Below are 23,309 nucleotides of genomic sequence, written 5' to 3'. Positions count from 1 at the left end.
TTTTCTAACTGACCTCGTTCCATTGTCACTTCAATCTTGCAGCTTCTCTTACTATGTCCTATTCTTCCACAATTGTAATAGAAATCTAGACAACTTTCATATTTGAAACTTATCCATTTAGTAGTTCCATTCAATTTGACCATCCTACCTCTCATCAGTGGTTGTGAAATATCTGCCATCACCAAGATTTTTATGTGCTTGCCATCTTTCCCTCTAGTTTGCGGGACTATAACTTCCTTAAGATCCAATGGACAGGAAGATTTCACAATTGTATCCATGATGGAGCTATATGAAATGCTAAGGTTTCCTCCTCTATCCCTTCAAACCAACTACTTAACACCAGCATTTGATTATCTAGGATCTAGGGCCTGCCCTTTAGGATATGTTTCCTGTCCTCCTCCTTGGCCAGAATGAATTGGAATAGGTTTGGTCCTAATTCCAAGACTTTCATTCTTTGGGGGAGCTTCAGGCAGCAGTCACAAAGTTTCCCCCCCCCCACAAAATTGACAATTTTTCCCCCATAACTCTTCCCACAAGACTAGTTTGGCACTCTCTGAGTCCTAGGTTAACATCTCCCAAATCCAGGTTTGCATCCCCTATTTCTTTGCTCGAGAGAGCCAGTTTTTGCATTATTTCTGATAGTTCTTTCTCCATTGTTAAACAAATTCTAAAGGTATTCCACGCACTTCTTTCCCTACCAGAATTAAGTAGCTGGAAGTTTGAAGAAGGGGAAGGCACAGTACAAGAAGAAACACGGAACCATAGCTATACACACTAAGAAAAGACACAAAGGAAGTAAAGGCTACTTAATAATTGGCAAGGAAGGAATCAAGGATCTGAGCTTCGAGAATACCTGTCAACGGCATATGATTGAGCAGATGAGTTCCTTAGTGAGCTCTAAGGTTTCCCACTTCTTTGGTTAAAACCTCAAGACCGGATCTTCTCTTAGAATTGGCCAGCCAGTCAACCGTTTCTCATTCTTTTGCACTCTTGATCTTTGTATCCCTCTTGTTCCTTTTGATTTTTCTTTCTCACGCTCTCCCTCTCTCTCCTTTTTTGGATAAAACAGTACTACGAAAGCTGAGAAGAAAGCTTAGCTTATATTCCTCCTTGCTCCATAAATGCTAATATGTTGGACCGTTTGTGATTAATTCTAATGGATCTTGGCACTAAATGCATGGATGGATGTTTTTGAGTGTTTGAAAGTTTGAAAGTTTTTGAAACCCTCGTGAAAGAGAGAAGTACACAATTCCCAAGAGAGATAAAAGAGAACTCCCACATGCAGAGCGGAAGATTATCGTGACATACGGTTCTTCGGGCCAATTCTATTTAACACTACACTATGGTCCGTTTGGCAAATGAGTTTTTTAGGTATTTGTCTAAAATTTTACTGTAACTTACTATAAAAGTTGTAAGAAAAATTTTTGAAGTATGTAAATTTTTGGGCATTTTGAAGTGTATAACTTAAAAACTTTGAGGAGTTTTTTAAAGTTATTTTAGTTAAAGTTGTTAAAAAATTTGGCAAAAATTTTGTTTGCCAAAAACAGGTCCTATATTGTTATAAAATCTGACACTTCAAGGAACCTAGCAAACGGATTGGTCACCGTTTCAACTGGTTGCTAGGTAAATGGACCGTTTGTTTTGAAGGAATAGAAGGGAAACAAAAGTAAAGAAAAGAAATAAAGTTTTTGATACTTAGATTGATTGTTTAGAAGGAAAAGAAAAAAAAATAGGCGCAGAAATGAGGAGATAAGATCCAGTTATATTTTGTCGCTTGCTTTCTATCCAATAGTGGGCAGAAACAAAAGAAAAGGAAACCAAGGTTAATGAACATATTAAAATTTTCTAAAATATACTTAATTTTTCCATGTTAGTTATTAATATAATTTATCTTAATACAATCTCTGTACCACCTTATCACCTATGTCCTACTTTCGTTTTTAGGTAAGACTTTTAAATATTAAATATTTTGTTAATTTTTACTATTATTCAAAAAAATTTCTTTTTATATTTTGGAGTTGTAAATCATTCCGCTAAAAAAGAGCAAAATGAAAAATATTTGATTCATTTTGAACTACTATTATCTTGTAGAGTTTATGAGAATAAATAGCTAAATATATAAAACCACAAAATCAAAAAGAGGGTAAGGTGTTAAAATATGTTTGTAAATTAGACTTTGTTAAATTATATGTAAAATCATAACTAAGACGTGATACTTTTCTTTCCATTCATAATCCAAACAATATCTTCAGTAAATAAAAATTGAAATGGGATGTTGTTAAACAATATATGATCGAAGATTGTTTGCGAGACACTACTATTGTATCACATATAATTATTTTAAGGGTTAATGCCACTTTGTCCCCCCAAACTTTGGACGATTACCCATTTCAGTCCCTAAACTTCAAAATGGGACACTTAAATCCCTAAACTTATAAATACCTCCCACTTAAGGAAAATTGTTAATAAATCCTGAATGCCGTTCACTACAACAAAAATGGCATTTTCTGACATGTCTATAAGGACACTTACTGGTTTCTGTCATTATAGCATTTCTATCATGACACTTGTTATCAACTTAATAATATATGCTCTAATTTTTTTTTGTTTTATCTGATATAAAAATAATAATGTATCTTTAGACTCTCTATCATAACACTTGTGAAAATGTGAGATACATCAAAAAAAAAAAAACACAAAACGGCATGGTTTAATTTTGGCGAAAGATTCTTGCCAAAACACTTAGTGAAATCTCAAAACTTCATTTTGCCTCCTTGTGAAATTTTGCTTCTTCTTATCTCTCTCACAAACTCTCTCTCTCTCTCTCTGGCAAACTATCTCTCAAAACTCTTGGCCAAGATTTTGCTTTCCCCGCAAAATTTTCTTACCAATTTATGCCCTCCGTCTCTCTCGGCCACTCTCCTCTCCTCTGCCCCCTACCACTGCCGTCCCGTCGCCCCTACTCCTTCCCTCTCATCATCAGGTTTAGGTTCATCAAAACCAGAAAATGGAACAACATGACATCGAAGAGGATGAGTTCGGATTCTCCAGAAATTATTTTTTAGCAAAAGAATTAGGCAATTCCGGTAAGAAATCCGGCCACAAGCTCGCAGATATCGATGTCGTCGATGAACAGGTTATACTCTGAAATTTTTCTATATGTAAATTTTGGTTGGTGGTTTCCTGCAAAAAGAGTTACCTTTTTGGGCCTTTTCCTTACTGAATAATGCAAAATCTAAGGGAAGCCCTGGCCGATCTCCCCAAATTTCTAATTTCCAAACTGGTGTCTGACGAAAATTAGGGCTCTGAGTCTGAGAGAGACCTTAGATTTAGGGACGAACGCCCGCCGTTACAGTAATGGTTTGCGGTACCTTCGTGTTTGGTTGCAATTGGTAACTTTTTCAGAATCATTACTATTGAGTTTCTATTTTCTAATTTTCCTTTTATCATTCTTATTCTCGGTTGCTCTTCCTCATTTTTCCTTTTTGATTCTTCTTGTGGCTGTTGATTTATGTGTGTATATATATATATATATGAATACTTAGACTATTATGTTTGATTAGTTCTGCTCTTTGATTCGTTTAATCAGGGTAACTTGAAGTATTAAAATGTCCACTTCAATATAGTAGTAGTGTTTAACATAAGGAACAAAAGATGATTTACCACTGGACTTTGTTCAAATTTCAAGTAGTGTATTGAAGGTTCAAGACACCTATCCAAATGTTATGAGAAGGGATTCCATTTTGCATCAAAGAAGTACATTATTTTCGACTCCTCTTGAAATTTTGGCAATATTTGAGCTGTCATTGGTGGTATTGTAAATGGGAAAAACTGCTTCACCTCGAGAAGCTATCTATAAAAGAATTGGCTTGGATATATTGTGTCTATCATATTTTTATTCAAATTTAAAGAGATCCCTTTACTGATATTGATTATCTGATTAACGTTAGTATATAGCTAAATTGGGCATTTTTCACGTGTTTTATGTAGATGAACTTTGTTGACGATCCATAAAGTGTTTTGAGAACAATGGAGGAAAATCGCATTGGGATGGAAAAGTCACTGTTTTACCAGGCTTATGCACTCTACTTTGAGAAGATGAAAAAGTTTGAGGCAGCTGAGAAGATGTATCATTTAGGGGTGCAGAAGTAAGCTCTTTAGATCTTTCATTGGACTTGCTCTGATAGTGAGGTCATGATTCTGTTGTATCATCAGTTGAGCTGCATTCCTTTGGTGATTCAATAGGATTTTATATTTTGATGTATACAAAATTTTCCTTTTTCGCTTCATACAAAATGTAGGCTTTGGCAGCATAGGGGTGTATTAATAATGAGTCTTACATGGATATTTGAGAGGCTTGAGTCATGGGGATTGTAGCTTCTGATGCATCTGTGATGTTGAATTGGTGATACAATCAGCACTAGTTTATCATGCTGTTTGGATAGCAGTTAAAAGTTATCTTTTCGTGTGAGAGAGTATATAGACAAAATGTTGAAACTTTAATTTGTCTCCTTGCCGTGGTTGCCTTTGGTGAGGTTCTGACCTGATTTTGCATGATCCCTTCATCTGATTTTGAAGAAGTGCTTTGATCTGATGTACGAGTTTATAACTTTGAACTTGGACAACTTCTATTATGGAATTGCTTCCATTGGGTTGCCCCCATTATGCATGTTGAGATTGCTTGAAATTTCTGATAGGGAACATTTTGTAATGTGTGATGTTTTCTGCATCAGGTGAGGAAGGTGTATATGCTTGAAGAAGTCACTGTTATCCGGTCTGAGAAGGTTAAGGGTGAATTGGTGTTGGATGGCAATGACATTGAGCTTGTTTCCCGATCTGCTGCCCTGATAAACCAAGTAAGAGTCACTCTGTGCCATATTTATGACATTTGAATCTACAAGTTTTGTTCCTTGTCACTTGTCTTTAAAATGTAGATCATCTGGCTGAATAGCTAATATACAACCTTTTCTTATTGTGGACAAAAATGCCATGTGAAGAACAAAGATATCCGGAAGTTCCTTGATGGTATCTATGTTAGTGAGAAAGGGCAAATAGCTGAGGGGGAGTGAGAGTTAGTGGCCTACATTTCTTGATCGTTTTCTTGGATTGATTCCTTTTTATCATATCAAGATGCTTGTGGGGATTTCTCAGAGATGACTTCTATTTTGAACTTAAAATAGAAGTCATGTTTTTGGAGTATATATGCTTGCTTTTAGTGGTCAACTTTAGTGTTTTCTGATCTGTATTTAGAATGTATCACTGCTTGTAGTGTTTTCAACCACTTGTTTGACGATAGCCCATTGCCTGCTAACGAGGCTTCTTCATCAGTGCTTGTTACAACCTTTTCCAGTACACACTCACTAAATGGAAAAGGATCTACAGGAGGTGGAAAGCTAAGTGGAAATGGTGAAGTAGAGAAGGGGCTGTTGACGCTAATTTCCTCATATGCTCCTGGATTTCAGGTGTTGTAACCTATATTTGGACTTTTTTTTTATGATCAGTAGGTAGGTTGCAACAATGTGTACTAATTTCCTGGATTCCTTTTTAACTGCTTATACATTTTTTCTACATTTCAACTAGATCATTTTTGGAATTGTAATGCTTCAACACTTTGTTTTCCTTGATTAATTATCCACTAGTTCTTTCCTATTATTTCCGGGTTTGTGACCCAATGGCCGCTGGTACCTGGCTGATAGTGGCTTTGTTCCTGGGGACCTTTTATTTCTCACAGGCAAGGCTCTCATCCATGCTACAACTGGTCTGAGGCCTGCAGCTTCACATCGCTCTGCATTGGATATCCCTCCAAGAACTTCTAGTGGCAGAAGGTAGATATTCGTGCTTAAGTGTAATTTGATAGTTACCCAAGAATGTCATAGGTTGAAGAAATTTCTCAACTGATCAGTATACTTTGCCCTGCAGGATATCTCTCGTCTTTAGGCTCATGCCACAAGGCAATGCAATACTTGATTGTACACCAATTGCAGCAGCTGGTCATGTCATTCCTCAGAGTTATGTGCCAATCTCTGTAACCCAGTTATGTGCCAATCTCTGTAACCCAGTTTCTATTAGCTATGTTAGTACTTGTTGCTGACTTTTAGTTCAATAAATGATATTTGAGCATTAGCTTTTGCTTTTAAATTACTACATGCATTCTGTTCTTTGGGAAAATTTTACAAGTCCTTTGGGTATTTGATTGATGGAATGTATAGCAGGAAGCACAATCAGGTTGCTTCTTTATTTAAAAACAAAAAAAAAACTCCGAGCAGTTAAAAGTGTCAACATAGCTCAACAATTTCAACAATATTCTGATTCTTTCGATTGTTAAGAAAATGGATTTTTGTTGGCAGATGAGATGCTATAATAGCATAGTTTTCCTGACACCTTTGAATAGTACGAACCTATCCCCACATTGGAAGGGACAACACTTGTCCGAGGTGTGAGGAAAAGTAAAGTGTCAGCTTAGATTATCTATACTGATACTTTTAAATCCCTTTAAAGGTCATTTTTGTTGTAGTGTTGGTGGTCGAAGTATCCCATTTTATAAGGGTTTAGGGATTTAAGTGTCCCATTTTATAAGTTTAGGGACTTAAGTGGAAGGTAATTTATAAGTTTAGGGACTTAAGTGTCCCATTTTGAAGTTTAGGGACTGAAGTGGGTAATCGTCCAAAGTTTGGGGGGACACAGTGGAATTAACCCTTATTTTAATCCCAAAAAAGGCCAGGGCAGCATCGTTGCGGGTATTAGACCAATTAGCCCCTACACCTTTCTTAATAAAATCTTTACAGAGATTTTGAGCTGCTAGTTAACGTCTATCTTATCGTCGATTACATCTCAAGAACAATCAGCTTTTGCTCATGGATGGAAATATCTGAAGATATTCTTTTGGCTCAAGAATTGGCGGCATCTATTGATTAAAATAAAAAACTCAGGGTCATAACATGTTGTTCAAGTTAGATATGATGAAACCGTTTGACAGTATCTCATGGAGTTTCCTTTTGATTTTACTTCAAAAAAATTTGGTTTTGATTTCAGATTTGGCTCATTGGTTTTGACCAATCTCTCTTCAGCTTGGTTTTTAGCTCTTGTCAATGGGAAACCAAATAGTTTCTTCCAAGCTGGTTGTGGCCTCAAGCCAGGAGACCCTATCTCCTTCTTTTATTCATTCTGGTTTCCAAATACCTTAGTCAAGGACTAAGCTCTTTGGTGTCAAGCGGTCATATCTCATCCTTTGCTTTGCCAAGAGATTGTAGACCTATTCCTATATCACATTTGATGGATATCTAAATTTGTATTAGAGAGGATGGAGTCAGACAACTGAACAATGGAAAAAGTTTTTATGTTATTACATCTAGATGGAGTTCTGCTAAAGCCCATTTGCTTACTCATATTACAGACATTCAAAGAAAGCATCTTCCTTTCGCTTATGTAGGCTGTGATCTTCTAATGGAAAGGAGGAGGAGGAGTAATTGCTGCCACTTCTTGAGAAGATACTCTCAAACGGGTTAGGTTTCTCCAGACTAGAAAATATCTAGACCGTTTTCTGCTGCAAATTATGGTGGAAGTTCCGTACTTCCTTCAGTCTTTGGACTCAATTCACAGCGGCTAAATATGCCAAACATGATGAACATGCCATTACATTAGCTCCCAAACCTCAAGCGCTTCAAATTCTCTGTCCTGAAATTACCTCCTATCCCATAGTTATACAGCTGCCACGCGTTTTAAGCAAATCTTTGACTTGTTCACAAAGTTTGTTATTAGTTTGATTGAATTATCAATGCATTGACATATGCGGCAGCTGTTTATAAACACGGAACAGACAGGACAGAAAGTGATTTCGGGATAAAGGATTTGAGACGAACCTCAAGACTCTGGACCTTGGAGAAGAACGTTAAATGTTCACAGTTTGGTGGAAGATCATACCCAGCTTCTAATTCGGGGCAGCAATAGCATTCCTTTTGGTATGAGAATTGGTCTTGCTGTGGAACTTGTGGCACTGTGGAATCAGACAAATCTCAACTAGCTTATCCTAATTGTACCGGAGGAGTTATTTTTCAATGCAGGCTGGCATTTGAATGCGATTGAAGATGTACATTCTTTGGAAGAGAGACGACCATCAACATTCCCAACCAAAGGGAAAGACATTCTGATTTCTTCCAAGCTTGTTTGGAATCCGCACATTCCAATAATTTCCCTGAAAGTTTCCATTTTCATGAGGAGACTTCTCAATAAATTCATTTCCTGATGCCTTGATGAAATTTGGATTTCATCCTCCTTCCAAGCGCATGTTCTGTCGATGCCAAGAGAGTATGAGGCAAACTTGGATGGTTCACATCATGCAACCTGCATCGTGCAACAAAGTATATGAACAAAAAATTTGACAAAGTACCCAAATTGTCCTCCAACTTTTCCACTAAATCATTTTTTTTTGTGCTAGGACTTTAATTTAGTATAATTCGTCTCTTAACTTTCCTTTATCCGAATTTGGTCCCTCCACCTTAGTTGGGGACAATATTATTCTTTAACTTTATTATTGTGCCAATTTGGCCCTTTGATTTGTACTAACTGGTTCAAGGAGGGGCAAAATCATCATCATCAGTTCATATTTTTGACTACTAACCCAAGTTTTGAAATTGGCCTTAAAAAGTCAAAATACTGGTAATTATATAGATGAGGGAAAGAAGAAAATGCTTATAATAAAAAAAATCCCACTCCAACTTTATTTATCAAACGAGAATACTTTGACAGTAATCCTACACTATTTTATAATAGAGGAGGACAATCCGTGTTTTGAGAATTCGCAGTAGTTAACTCAATTTTATCCAAAACAATTCAATTGGGCAATTTTTTTTTTTATTGTAAGCAATTCCCTTTCCTCAATCTATATTTTTTTTAAAAGTTTTTTGGGCTATTCTTTTCTTTTCCGTAATCAAATATATAAATTCTTGATTTTACCCGTCCTTAAGCTAGTCAACACTAAAAGTTGAATAACCAAATTGGCCTAAAGATAAATGACGATATTTTTCCAAAATTGAAGTGGAAGAACGAAATTGGCTCAACAGCAAAATTTAAGGAGCGATATTTTTCCAAATCAAATGACCATTTTCGTCAAAAAATGTTGAAGGATTATTTTGGTCATTTGCCCACTAAAATGTGAATTTCATTTTTTTTTTTTTGAAACTTATAAGGCCTTGTTTGGATCGCCAATTTTTTAAACGAGAAAATTTGCAATCTAAAGATGCCTCAAGTTTCAGGACCTCAATTCAGACTGAGCCGGTAATTGGCTTCCACGGTCTACACTCATCTGGTCACACCGGGGAAGCCGAGCCAATAAGAACAAGAACATGCGCCTTCTTTAAAGTCTGAGCCATTTCAAAATTTCTCAATAATTTCTGCACAAAATCTCCTGTTTGCAAGTTTCCAATGGCAACTCAACGGTTACTTCTCAAGAAACCAATTCTCAGGGCATCTTCTGCTGCAGCTTCTGCTTTTGCTTCAACTTCTGCACACCCGACATCATCAGATACCTTCTTAAGTGAAAAGATTTTATGGGGTTTAAAGCAACAAGGTAAAAAACCCTCTAGTTTCAACCCTTCTCTGTTTCATGAATTAAACCCCTTAATTTTTACTGAAGTTCTTCATAAATGTCGAGAAAATTTGCAAGTAGGTCAGAGATTTATTGATTTGGTATCCTTAAATTGCCCGAATTTCAAGCATTCTTCGACTTCGTTGAGTTCTGCTATTCATGTTCTTGTTAGGAGTAGAAGGGCTTCAGATGCTCAGGCATTGGTTCTTAGGATGATTAGGAAAAGTGGTGTTTCGCGCATTGAAATTGTGGATTCTCTGGTCTCAAGTTATGAGGATTTTGGGTCAGATTTACGTGTTTTTGATTTGTTAATTAGAACTTATGTGCAAGCTAGGAAGTTAAGAGAAGCTGTTGAGGCGTTTCATGTGTTGAAAAGTAGGGGATTTTGTGTGAGTATTAATGCTTGTAATAGTCTCCTAGGAGGGCTTGTGAAGATTGAGTGGATTGATTGGGCATGGGAGGTTTATCATGAAATTGTTAGAAGTGGGATTCAGGTAAATGTTTATACGTTGAATATAATGGTTAATGTGATGTGTAAACAAGGAAAGATTGATGCAGTGAAGGGATTTCTATCTGAAATGGAAGAGAAAGGGATTTTTTCGGATAGTGTAACGTATAATACTTTGATCAATGCTTATTCTCATGAAGGGAAATTCGAAGAAGCGTTTGGGTTGATGAATCTAATGTCGGCCAAGGGCTTCAAGCCGTGTCTTTTGACGTATAACTGTATTGTTAATGGTTTGTGTAAGAATGGAAAATATGGAAAAGCAACTCAAGTTTTAGATGAGATGGTGAAGATTGGGCTGAGTCCAGATACAGCTACTTATAACCCTTTGCTGGCTGAGTGTTGTAGAAGTGGTAATTTGTCAGAAGCTGAATCAGTTTTCAGTGAAATGTTGCATCGGGGTGTTATTCCAGATTTGGTTAGTTATAGTTCATTGATTGCTTTGTTTTCAAGGGTCGGGCTACTTGATCGTGCATTAGGGTATTATAAGGATATGAAGTCCAATGGCCTCATACCAGACAAGGTGATTTACACCATTCTTATTGGTGGGTTTTGTAAAAATGGCTCAATGTTGGAAGCTATGAGGATCCGAGATGAAATGCTGGAGAAGGGTTGCCTTATGGATGTGGTAACTTATAATACTATTTTGAACGCACTATGCAATAAGAAGATGCTGTCTGAGGCTGATCAACTTCTAAATGAGATGTTTGAAAGGGGAGTGTTTCCTGATTATTATACTTACACGACACTCATAAATGGATATTGTAAAGATGGTAATATGAATAAAGCATTGACATTGTTCAGATCCATGCTTCAGAGAAATCTCAAGCCGGATATTGTGACATACAACACCTTGATTGATGGATTCTGCAAGGCAGGTGAAATAGAGGAAGCAATCTTATTAAGAGATGAAATGATCACAAAAAACATACTGCCTAATTTAATTACGTACAGTATTCTTATAAATGGGTTTTGCAGTAGAGGCTTTATATCTGATGCTCTTAGGTTATGGGATAAGATGGTTGATACATGTATCCAGCCTTCTCTTGTGACTTGCAACTCTCTTATCAAAGGCTATTGTAGGCATGGTGAAACTGAAAAGGCATGTCAATTTCTTGGTAAGATGAGATCTCAAGGAGTTTTTCCTGATTGCTTTACGTATAACACTCTTATAAATGGATATATAAAAGAGGAGAATATGGACAAAGCTTTTGACTTGCTTAGTGAGATGGAAAATCAAGGACTATCGCCTAATGTTATCACATACAATGTCATGCTTGATGGATTTTGTAAACTAGGTAGAATGCAAGAAGCCAACATGTTATATAGGAAAATGACTGGAAGAGGCATAAATCCTGATAGAGCCACGTATACTTCGTTAATTAATGGGCATGTATCATTGGACAACTTCAAGGAGGCTGCTTGGTTCCATGATGAAATGTTGCAAAGGGGTTTTGTGCCTGATGATAAGTTTTAATTTCTTTGTCGGTTTGAGTCTTTACGATTATGGCATGCACTCAATTGTTTGAGTTGGATTTTATCGAGGTGTTGATGCAGCCATTTTTGGGTAACATGGCTGATCAACGGGGAAGATTAAAATTCATAAATGGAGTTCAAGTAAAGTAAATGATAGAGGCAAGACAATATCTCAGTACTTTTTACTTCCAGGTGAACAACCAGCATTTCAGTATGTACTCGTGATATTTTGTTTGTAATTAATACTGTTAAGTCATATTATATTTTAATTTTACCAGAGGATCAACTTTTTTTTCCCTTGTTTTTATTGTTATAAGAGGAAATGAGATATCAACCTTATGTTTCTCAATGATCAAGGTTTGCGCTTGATATTTTTGCGGCAGGAGACTGGAATTTGACTGAACTGTACCTTCGGTGGAGATCTTGCAATTGTTTTGCTTGTTTCATCTTGCAAGTGTTGCGGTCCAAATTTGAGATCCAGGGGAGAATAAGGTATAACTTGCGATTGATTTTGATGCTTTTTCTGAGATATACACATTTTACATCTTTGGTTACTGTTATGTTAAGTAATACTGAGAATGTGATCAATCATGATTTGTGGCAATTTTCTGGACTGTTATTGCTTTTCTTGTGTCCTAAAAATGGTAATGCAGTTAATTATGCTGGTGGGGGGGAGCATAGTCCTTTTGCAACTACATATTTTAGTGATAAAGCATTTTTCTGGGTGGTGTTGAATGCTCAATTGCTATACATGGTGACGATAGTGAAAAGTTCTTGATGCTTTGCTGAAAAGTGCTGATACATGTGTGGCTGCCAGCTTTGCCATGATGTTGCATATAAAGAAACTTTTCTTTAAAAAAAAAAAAGGAAGAAAGATGAGAACAGAACTATTCTGGAACTCACCTGCTCTGTACTTTATCCCTCCCTCCTGTCCTCTTCCATCCTCATTGCTGTTGTTATAGTTTCTTGGATTACCACTGATAATGCAAACCAATTAATGATCTCTCAAAATCCTCTAACTTGCTTCTTAAAAAAAGTTTGAATCGGGCACATGGAGTGCTTTCTTTCCATTTGTTGGGATGATAGCAGTAAAAGGAGAACAGGGGAAGCGCGTAGGCTGATGGTTGGGGATTTTGCAACTTTTCAGCAGATTGCTGAGTGGTGGCTGTGGTGACAAGAAGGCTGGCACCTTGGTTGAAAGAAGGCGTGAAGATGATGGAGGAAACAGTGGTGCTGTTGATAGAAATGAGGGGTAAATTTATCTTTTTTGATTGACAAGTGCTTAGTTTTGTCAGACTTCATTTATCACTGGGAAAATCATTTCTCTTTGCTTAGTAGTGTAATTCTTGTTTCTTATCATTTTTAGTTACTGCTGTGTTGGATTAGTCATGCTTGTGTGTCATCATCTCGTGGTTGTTAGTGGATATTTACTAAGTTAATAAGACAGGATATAACCTTTTTCAAGTTTAACATGCTCCCTTCAATTAATTTTGAGTGATTTACACAATTTTTTCATGTTATAAATTATCACACAAAACTTACCCTCTCTTGCAGATTGCTTTAAGAAATCACTTCGTAGTAGAACTTTCAGAAAAAATAAAAGTGAGAACTGAGGATGTTCAACTGGAACTGTTCTGCCAGAGGCATAATGGTATGACAAAAAGAGTAGCATCTATATTGACGATTCCTTATCTTTTATGCCCATCACACTTCTAAATGTTCCTAGATCTTCTCTGGGCAAGTTGGTATTAAAGATGTTGAAAATGACACGTTAAATAGCATTGTACAGAAAATTCTTGATTGAGACTCGTGTTGATTTCAGGGCAACTGATAACTGCACTTTGGTGCTGTTAGTCCCTGGCTTCATGAAGAAATTCTTGAATGAAGAATGGAGCAACTGGTATGCAAGAGTAAGGCTGATAGACGTGGTAAATTTGCAAAAGAAGAGCAACTCAAATTTTGCTGCAGATTGCTCCCCAGTTGTCACCACCTCTTATTGTATGAAAATTAATGCTCTTAATCTATCCCTGCTTTCTGGATGATTTGAAGGAAAAGAAGCAACAATGGGAGTAGCACTCTTTGCAGATGGCACTAAATGCACAGTTCAATTTATACAGGTCATGCGACTCTGCATTAGAAATCTCTGCGTTTGTGGTGGCATTGGGTAGACTCGAGTCAGTATTAGTTTCACCCATCATTGCTAATTTCCAAGTTTTAATACAATTGCTATTTTGGTACTAGTTGTGGAAATCAAGGCCAATAACGTTAACAAGTTATTAAGAAATAATCTGGAAAAATTGCTAAATGGTCCCTAAGTTATTTATGAAATCTTGAACCAGTCCAGGAAGTTCAAATATGCTATTTTTTAGTCATATATATATTCTCTTTACCACTTCACTGCTGAAGACGATCTTGCCTATGTTATATTTGCTAGAATGTGAATCTACCATAGAGTTTTCTTTGCTTATTACTGCCTTTATTTTAGGATTAATTTTTTATACACTGATAATGTATATATCATTATTTTTGAATCCATGACAGTTCATCTGAATTTAAATTTGAAATTCAAATTTTATTCATGTGTCATGTATTTAACTGTGATGGTGTATATATTGTCATTGTATATAAGATTTACTCTTTATTTGAGGATGTCTGATATTTATAAATCTTAATTTGTAAAATAGTTTCCTGAGATGAAAAGTTAAATCTAAGTGCATACTCGATCTACATTGACTCAGACATGAAAGCCGTAAAGAACAATGCATTGATCCCCTGGGTTGAGGCTTGACATTTCTATCCAAATCACTACTATTATTCGTTATATAGAAAGCAATTCTGTAATGAAAAGATAAATCGTAGTCTACGAACAGCAATTTTGTAAAAACCGAGAATCGAGTTTACAATCATGTTTAGGCTGTTTATCATGGCATTTAGCCTCCGGAGTAGGTCAGATTACCAACCTTTTATAAAAGAAGTAAATTAGATGGCGGATTGCAGTTTGACTTTATTATATACACCTGCTAATTTAACCATTCAAAATCTCATTTGACAGAACTTTGGTGATGCTTGTACATGTATTTGAAATATTAACTTTAGTGATGCTAATACATGTATTTGAATTGCTAATAATGCCATCCATCTTTAACCTTACTCTTGGGCATACACACATATGTATGATTATATGTAGTTATATGCATATATATGTGCACGGATATATGCATTTACGTATATTTGTATATTTTGACCTATTTCAAAATTTAAGTTTCTGATGATAGACTGATAATATCACTTGACACTCTTACTCTCTTCGGAATGTCACTTAATTCCCTTAATAATTATCATTGAAGATAGGATCAAAGTCAATATACATAAGGCACCCGTTGACACTTTAACCCTTATTTTATTTATTTATTTGTTTAATTTTTATGCACAACAATGGTGGAATTTAATAAGCGAGGAAAGGAAAGGAGAATTTGAATTTGAAAGTTTTTAACAGAGTTTAAGTTTTTAAAAATTTGAGGATAGGAAAGGGGAATTTAATAGTATCACTTGACACTTTTGCTCTTTTCAGAATGTCACTTAATTCCCTTAACAATTATCATTGAAGATCGGATCAAAGTCAATATACATAAGCCACCCATTGACACTTTCACCCTTATTTTATTTATTCATTTATTTGTTTTTTAAGCACGGCAATGGTGGAATTTAATAAGCGAGGGAAGGAAAGGAAAATTTGAATCCAAAATCTCTAATTGCTAAATTCTCAACTTTAACAGCTAGATCAATGTTTCCTCGACGAGCTTATTTTGAATTATTGAACAACAACGTTGCCCTTTTTTTTTCTCTTAAAAAAAAAAAAAAGAAGTGCTCGCTTATGAATGGCGAAAATGCCGTCAAATTATTTTGGCATCAATTTAGGTGTCCAAGTGAAGGAGGAGTTCTCTAACACCAACTTACGTACCACATCGAACTTGGACGCTCCTTCAATTCTTTGACACATAAACAAAGAGTTCTGAAGCAACTCGACATTGGAGATAGTAAATTATTTTTAAGACTCCAAAAGATGCCTACTCTAACTATCCTTCTCATGCAAAATGGTAGGAATTCTTTTCTTTCTAAATAATAATGGAGAACTTCATGGGTTTTAGATTCATCATTCTTCAACAAATTGGAGAAGCGTATGTCAAGTAGATTCATCATTCAATAAGTATATTACTAGGCTTGGTGCCCTGCGGCCTTCGCGGGTTCCTGTTATTGATTATTTTAGGTTGTATTTTAGGGTAATGTAAGATTTATTTAATAATGTAGGCTTAGAGTGTTTTTTATGATAATGAAGTTGGAATAATGGCTGGACCAGTGATATATCAATTGATTTATTTATAAACAGATATTAGTAAAACTGATGTCATTTGTATTGTGGTTTTTTAAATTAATATGTTTTGAAGATTTGGGAGATAATAGTGGTTTCAAAAAATTTTATTTTTTGATTTCAATCTAGTAATAAGTAAATGTTATTTAAATTAATGGAATATATATTATATTTTTAAAATCAGGTGAAGAATTACATTGAAACCCTTATAATCTATTGTAGCTTGGGTCTTGGTGTTTCATGTATTTTAGGATAATGAATGACAATTCGGATAGTTAGGATGAGAAAATGTATATTGATGCAGCGTCAAAGTTTATGGAAAGGATATAAAACAATGGAAAGGTTGTTGGGATATACATTGATAGTAGATTTCTTTTTGGCAAATTTTGATATAGTTTGGGTGTTGTGTGATAAGATAAGTTAATAATTTGGGATAATTTGATATTATTGGTTGGTAAAATATGTTTTTATTAATTAAGCAAGTTTCTTTGGACGAGTGACAATGATATTGATTTAGTTATGAATGAATGTAATTGATTGAATAAGTAAAGGATAATATTGATTTTGAGAGTTGAGAGATTTTGTATTAATAGTTTATTGATAAATGGATAGTATTGAAAGTAAGGTGATGTACATAAATTTTTTTTTTATAAGAAATAGAAATGATTTTAGTTGAAAGTTATAGAGTTTAATCACGGTAATTTGCATTAAATTTTTAAATAGTTATTGTTTGATGTTTACGTGACTTATTTTATGTTACTGAAAGTTGTAGTGAATTTGTATTAATATATAGATATAGCTATATGATATATTTTCTAATATATGTGGGTGTGCATTTGTTTAGTATTTCATTTGAACTGATATAATGGTTTAATATTTTTTTTGCTTTTTGTTTGTTTGTTATATTTTGTTTGTTTGTCTATATATGCGTGTGTAAATATATAAATATGTGTGTGTGTGTATGTATATGTATATTTAATATTTTATTTAAGCTTGTATGATTATTTAATATTTTTTAGTGTGTATATCTTTTTCTAGTTTTGTTTGTTTGTTATATTTGTGCTATTCCTATTTGGCTTGTGATTCATGTGTCAATATGATATATATTTTTTGAGTTGTATGACGGATGTTTTTCTTTATATAGATAGGGGTGTGGTTTTAATTATTTGTATATGAATTTGTGGAAGTTTGGTTTTCTTTAGGTTTCGCTTGTTTTTTAGTTATAACCAGGTCTCTTTGTTATAGTTTTGGAGAAAGCTTTGTCCCTTTTTTTTTTTGGTTTTTAGTGGCATATTTTCTAGTTTTCTAATTTTTTAAATTTTTTTTAGGTACATTGTGAGGATTTTGTAGAGTAAGATGTCTGGGAGTCAGCACAGGAATGGTTTGATTGATGATAAGAGAAATTTTGTTGGAAATAAAGTTGGGTGGCTAGATGATGAAATTAGAGCTAAGATTGTGGATTTTTTTTAAAAAGTTTTTTATACGGTAGATGGATGGGAAATCATCTGTCCTAATTTGGAAGTTATGCTATTTAGTTTTTTTATCCATACAAAAGATACGTGCTATGCTATATAATCCGATAAACAAAGGAATAGTGTATTAATGAAGGAAAACTAAATAGAAGCAAAAGATATTAAAATCATATTATAGGAAAACAATATTGTATAAGAAAAAAGAAGCCGGACTTATGTATACAATCAAGATGGATACATCGAGATAGTTTGGGTCTTGCCCAATAACATAAATTAATAATTTGTAAAAATCCAATCTTATAGATTGGAAAAATATATATTTATTGATTAAGTTACAGTTTTTTAAATAAAAAAAATTAGATTGATTCATTTATAAACAAATGTCACCCAAACTAATGGTATTTGTATTAATTTTTTTAAAACAAACAAGATGCAAACATTTGAGACATAATATACGCTTGAATCCTTTGCTTGTTCATTGATAAGATAAATCAACAATGTTTAACAATTCAATGGCATACGCTAATAAAATATGTATTTATTGATTCATTTATAGCAAACATTTAAATTATCATTTTTTAATATTGATGGCACCTTTATTACATTACTCAATTTTAAAATGAAAAGGTCTTATATTAGTAATTCCATGATTAAGAAACATTATTTAGTGAATAAAGATTTTTAAAATGGAGGTAAACTCTATTTTATTTTCAAACCAATTAGTTCTAAGCTAATACAAATTAGCGGAACTTGTCTATATTTATTAGTTGCACAATGAATTTCTATTGATTTGTAAACAAGCATCTCAATGATCATTACAAGTAATTCGGTGATTAAGAAACATTATTGAACAGCCAAACATTTTTGAAATGGAGGCAAACTCTATTTTATTTTCAAAACAGTTAGTTCTAAGATAACACAAATTGACACAACTTGTTTATATTTATTAGGTGCACAATGAATTTTTATTCATTCATAAAGAGCATCTAATTAATCCTTGCTTTGTATTCACCACATGCGTATTGTGTTACCCAATCTAAAAATGCAAAAACTTTATGCTAATAGTTCACTAATTAAAAAACATTGTCAAAGTAGCACTTTTGAAATATATATTTTATTTTTAAAACAATTGGTTGTATTAACGTATGCTAATAAAAAGTGCTATAGTTGATATATACTGATTAGATAGACACAGAATTTCTATTGGTATATATTAGTTCTAAGCTCATACAAATTGGCAGGACTTGTCTGTATTTATTAGTTTTAGAATGAATTTGTATTGATTTATAAACAAGCATATCAATGATCATTACAAGTAATTCCGTGATTAAGAAACATTATTGAATCACCAAACATTTTTGAAATGGAACCAAACTCTATTTTATTTTCAAAGCAGCTAGTTCTAAGATAATACAAATTGACACAGCTTGTTTATATTTATCAGCTGTAGAATGAATTTTTATTCATTCATAAACAAGCATCTAATTAATCCTTAGTTGTATTCACCACATGCATATTAAGCTAGTCAATCTTAAAATGCAAAAGCTTTATGCTAATAGTTCAGTAATTAAGAAACATTATCAAAGTAACATTTTTGAAATAGAGGGAAGTTATATTTTATTTTTAAAACAATTGGTATAATACATAAGCTAATAGGAAGCGCCACAATTGATATATATCGATTAGATAGACATAGAATTGTTATTGGCAATTTGGTATACACTGGTTGGCCTGGGCCTCGCGCGAGGCGCGAGGGTGCCCAATTTTCACGGATTGAGTTTTCAGGAATTTTCAGGCATGTTCTTATAATTATTTCCATTTTTACATTCATACATGAGATATATTTATATATGGCCTTTAGTAAGTATTCTCAGTAGGCCATCAAAAGTTAGCAAGAGCTAATTAGCTTCGACAAAAGGATTCTTCTAGCTGTTAGAAATACAGTGGATGGAGATTAGGCTTTAAGTTTGACAAAAGCATCATAAAGTGCATACTATACACATTAGCTAGGCAAAACCGCAAAAGTTGATCTCTACAATGTGACCGTGATGGTGGAAAGTTGATTTAGTTTGTCTTCGGTCACTTGGCTGGGGTGTTGTTGCGTGCAGGTGGGTTCTTGTTGATTTGCTGGAACTGGCAGTAGTGCTCCTTCAGTTGGTAGGCATGCTGTTATGTTGTACATTATTACTATATTATTTCGGAGAGGATGAGTAAATTTCCTCACTTGGAGGCAGTAGATTTCTTTTCCAAGTCTTTTGCTGACATTAAGCACATCTGGTTGTTGATTCTGTGACAGATTTTATTTCGACAATTGATTGAAGTTATAAAATTGACTGGGAAAATTTTTTACTGTGACAATATTACCTATTGTCGATCGGTAGTATATCATCTGCACTAATCTGTAGTATTTGATAGGTAAAATTGGTACCTAATATATGAATGTTCTTGATGGTCCTAATGAAAAGGAAAAGTTGATGAAATGTAGCAGACAAAACCACGCAATAGGAAGCCACTGCATGGGAAAAAGCGCAGCACACCGTTTGCTCTGTGAAGACAATTCAAGAGGCTGGGCGATCAGACAAAAAAGCCAACCTTGGCTTTGATAACCAATTAGTCATTCGGGGGCAAAATTGGTAGGTAAGGATATAATGGTCAGTATACACTCCACAAACAAATTCTAGCCACAAATGTCTCCAATGGCACCGCTTCACTCTTTGGAAATCACTGCAAAATGTCCAAAAAGCCCACACACTCAAGGTGCCATTGAGGGACCAAAATCACTGTTCCTAAGACCATTCGCTCTTTTATAGTATTACTAGTTTTTTGCCCTGACGCTGTGCGTCAGGTAGCTGGGATTTCTTAATTTACTATAATGGGTATTAGTCTGGAAAATTGGAGTGTGAGAGGAGTAATTAATTTACTACCGGAGGCACAGCAAAAACCAGGTGGTTCCTGATGAAATCGTTTTGCATGACAATATGGACAACTTGGAACATCAGGCAATACAGCAGGTTCTGTAGCTATTGTAGTTAATGGATCAGTCATAGCTCGTTTTCTAGACCGACGCTGCCTACGCAATGGTGGTTCACCAGCATCTAAATTAGTTGATGGAATCTCATTAGCACCATCAGCAATAGACGCACAGACATTTTGTTTATTTTCCTGCAAACCAGCCAAAGCGTACTTAAGGACCATGAATTCAGTGTGCCTAAGTCAGTCAATCTGACTTATAATAGACAAAAACTAATATCTCACCCACTGGTTAGTCTAGCCGGTAATATAAGTAGTCTAACATTTATTGCAAGGGGTCTAAACAACAATCTTATTGCATGAAAGATGCTCAAAATAAGCACAAACATACGGTTGGAAATTGCTCTACATTATTGAGCAATACTGCAGGCTCTGTAATTATTGTGGTCAATGGATTAGTCACAGAGAGTCTTGTACGCCGACGTCGCCTATGCAAAGATGATTCACCCGCATCTGAATTAGTTGTTGGAACCTCGCTAGCACCATTACCAGCAGACCTAGATACATCTCCTTGATTTTCCTTTAAAACACCCAAAGCATAGTTAAAGACTGTGAGTTTAGTATGCTTAACTAAGTCAAACTCGTTTGTCTTACCAAAGTACATGCTTAGGCGAAACCACTGTTAACATAAATAATTTAACATTTATTCCAAAAGATTTAAACAACAATTTATATTGCATGAGAAATGCTCAAAATAAGCACAGACATACAGCTCGAAGGTGCTCTGCATTGTTCTCTGCAAATGGCAATACTGAGCCCGAACCTAATGAAGATTCAACGACGCCCATATTTGGCTGATTCACAGCATTTGGGTCATGTATATTAAAAGCCATGACAGCTAATGTACACACTCCTAATGGCGCATCATTCTTTGTCCCACGCCGAGCAGCAGCACGTTGCTCGCGACTCCTTCGATTTTCTCAGCACGAGCCTCTTCTAAACTTCCATATACTCTATTTCGACCCATTCTCAAAGCATATTATACACAGCTCAAGCGGAAACCAAACAAACGTCTAAAATGAACCATACAAAAGAACCACAGCAACAAAAATGAATTTCCAGCGAAGCCAATCAAACAGTGAAGTACTTTAAAACCAAAAGAAACTTTCTCAAGTTATTTCCGAAGCTGCGAAAGAAAACTAAGAAGAAAAATTAGAGCAAAAAAGAGATTGAGCTCACGGTCTAAGTTTGCTGAATAGTAAAGCACTTCAAAACCAAAAGAAACTTTCTCAAGTTATATTTGCTGAACAGCTGAGAACACAAGCAAGAAAATAATAAGAGCAAATTGGTGACCGAGAACGAGCAAAAGAGAATAAGAGCCATGCAGACCCACAAACCGCTTCGGACAGCAACGACCAACGACTCTAGAAAGAATGAAGACTCTAGAAAGCTTTTCAAGACATTTGCTGACCGCCCAACCGCCCACTAACTTAATAGTAATTGCTGACTACCAAAATGAAGAGCCACGCGGACAGAGCAAGGTTACAATGCAAGAGAGCCAGCGGACAAAAGCAAAATACCAGCAGAGCCACTGCCACCCATCAGCAAAGGACCAAAATGCCCCTCAAGCTCACACAAATCACGGCATAACCGGCTCATCCTGCACTATTCATAAGGCTTTGGACGCTTTATATATGTAAGATTAATAGTTTATTTGTGCCTCATGCGATGCATGAGGGTGCCCAGTTTTTTTGTGAAATTGTTAGTTGTGTGTGTGGAGTTAAGAGTGGGTGTGTGCGAATTTGATGATGAAAGAGTGGTAGTTCAGGATACGTAGGCACACTATTTTGTAGCAGTCTGTACATTATCAAAAATTGGTCATTACATGATAGAAAGCTCATACAAAGAGCTGTAGACAAAACCACTATTTACATTAACAAAAATAGGTGGTTGCATGGTAGAAAACTAATGTCAACAGCTATTGCAAAACTATAGATGACAAACAAACTTATTTAACTAAATTTACCCATACTCGACTATGAATAGATGGATATGGGTATCTTAAATTTTTGCATATGAGTATAAAATGAGTTACCCAATAATACCCATTTAATTTTATTGGATAACTCATCAAATTTAATTAAATCATTTAGAATTGTCTTCTCCCAAACCTCCTCTCTTTCTCCACCCCCTTTTTTTTTTTAGATTCTTCATTTTGTTAGGATGTTAACTACTTTTGTTTCATTATTATTATTATTATTATTTGTTGATTTTATTTTATCATTTTATTTTCTCTTAGTTTGTTAACTTGCTCATTTTTTAGCATTACCAATTTATGACAAATTTTAGCCTATTTTCCTACCTTTCCAAAATGAAAATTTAAATTTACACATGAAAAAAATGCTAGGGGTTCAAAATTTTTGGATTAAATTTTTATGTTAACTTTTATAGTACTTAGTTCAAATTTTTATATTCTTATTGATCAATTATTAAATAGTATGTAATTTTGTGACATAGAGTACGGATGAAAAAAAATTGATAATCAGGCTTATTGAACATTATAAGTAAATATTTTAAACTAATAATGAGTGTAAATGGTGGTATAAATTGATAACTTAATTTGTAAAAATGAATTTAAATGAGATTACAAAAAAATTAAAATAAATGGGTAAGCCTCCAATTTTTTTTGGTTGCCTGCCACGGTATCCAGGGCCTTGCCCTGACTAATCCGTTGGTCGACTCGGGTCGCATACCTGGCTGTGGTGGGTGAGTCTCCCAACAAGGGTAGCTGCATACACCAAGTTTCGAGTAAGCCTCCAATTGCTTCCACGTAATAAGGCAACAAAAGTAAAGTAAACTCAATCTATACAATACTAATATGTTAAGGTGAAATTTCAAATTTAGCCACCTGTCTAAAGCACATTTGCACCGTTT

At 34.8% G+C, this 23,309-nt stretch overlaps 1 protein-coding gene and 2 long non-coding RNA genes across 15 annotated transcripts; 2 read left to right on the top strand and 1 right to left on the bottom strand.

Moving 5' to 3' along the window:
• The first annotated feature begins 4,001 nt into the window (after nucleotides 1–4,001).
• Nucleotides 4,002–4,856, top strand: LOC140021441 (uncharacterized). Its single transcript, XR_011825176.1, has 2 exons — nucleotides 4,002–4,148; nucleotides 4,734–4,856. It is a non-coding gene; the product is annotated as an uncharacterized lncRNA (long non-coding RNA).
• Nucleotides 4,857–9,226: 4,370 nt separating this feature from the next.
• LOC113702202 (uncharacterized) lies at nucleotides 9,227–13,804 on the top strand. Of its 13 annotated transcripts, none has more exons than XM_072054580.1 (5): nucleotides 9,227–11,206; nucleotides 11,948–12,056; nucleotides 12,715–12,816; nucleotides 13,119–13,215; nucleotides 13,387–13,804. In XM_072054580.1, exons 1-4 carry the CDS (start codon nucleotides 9,421–9,423, stop codon nucleotides 13,126–13,128), a joined length of 2,007 nt encoding a protein of 668 aa, XP_071910681.1. In that variant the 5' UTR covers nucleotides 9,227–9,420; the 3' UTR covers nucleotides 13,129–13,215; nucleotides 13,387–13,804. The 13 variants fall into 13 exon arrangements, 12 of the variants coding, with proteins under 12 accessions (XP_071910681.1, XP_071910677.1, XP_071910682.1 ...); XM_072054576.1 differs by having other exon boundaries at nucleotides 12,712–12,816; XM_072054581.1 differs by having other exon boundaries at nucleotides 12,654–12,816.
• A 6,876-nt stretch (nucleotides 13,805–20,680) lies between these two features.
• Nucleotides 20,681–22,045, bottom strand: LOC113696548 (uncharacterized). Its single transcript, XR_011816748.1, has 2 exons — nucleotides 21,146–22,045; nucleotides 20,681–20,955 (listed from the first exon to the last, which is right to left on the bottom strand). It is a non-coding gene; the product is annotated as an uncharacterized lncRNA (long non-coding RNA).
• Nucleotides 22,046–23,309: the final 1,264 nt, after the last annotated feature.

This window comes from Coffea arabica, chromosome 1e (assembly GCF_036785885.1).
Source record: "Coffea arabica cultivar ET-39 chromosome 1e, Coffea Arabica ET-39 HiFi, whole genome shotgun sequence".
Taxonomy (NCBI): Eukaryota; Viridiplantae; Streptophyta; class Magnoliopsida; order Gentianales; family Rubiaceae; genus Coffea; species Coffea arabica.
The sequence above is the reverse complement of the archived record's forward strand: the minus strand, read 5'-3'. Positions and strand labels throughout refer to the sequence as shown.

Bases quoted from the DNA above. Each gene is read 5' to 3' on its own strand.
- LOC113702202 (XM_072054567.1), top strand. From the start codon at position 9,421: ATGGCAACTCAACGGTTACTTCTCAAGAAACCAATTCTCAGGGCATCT.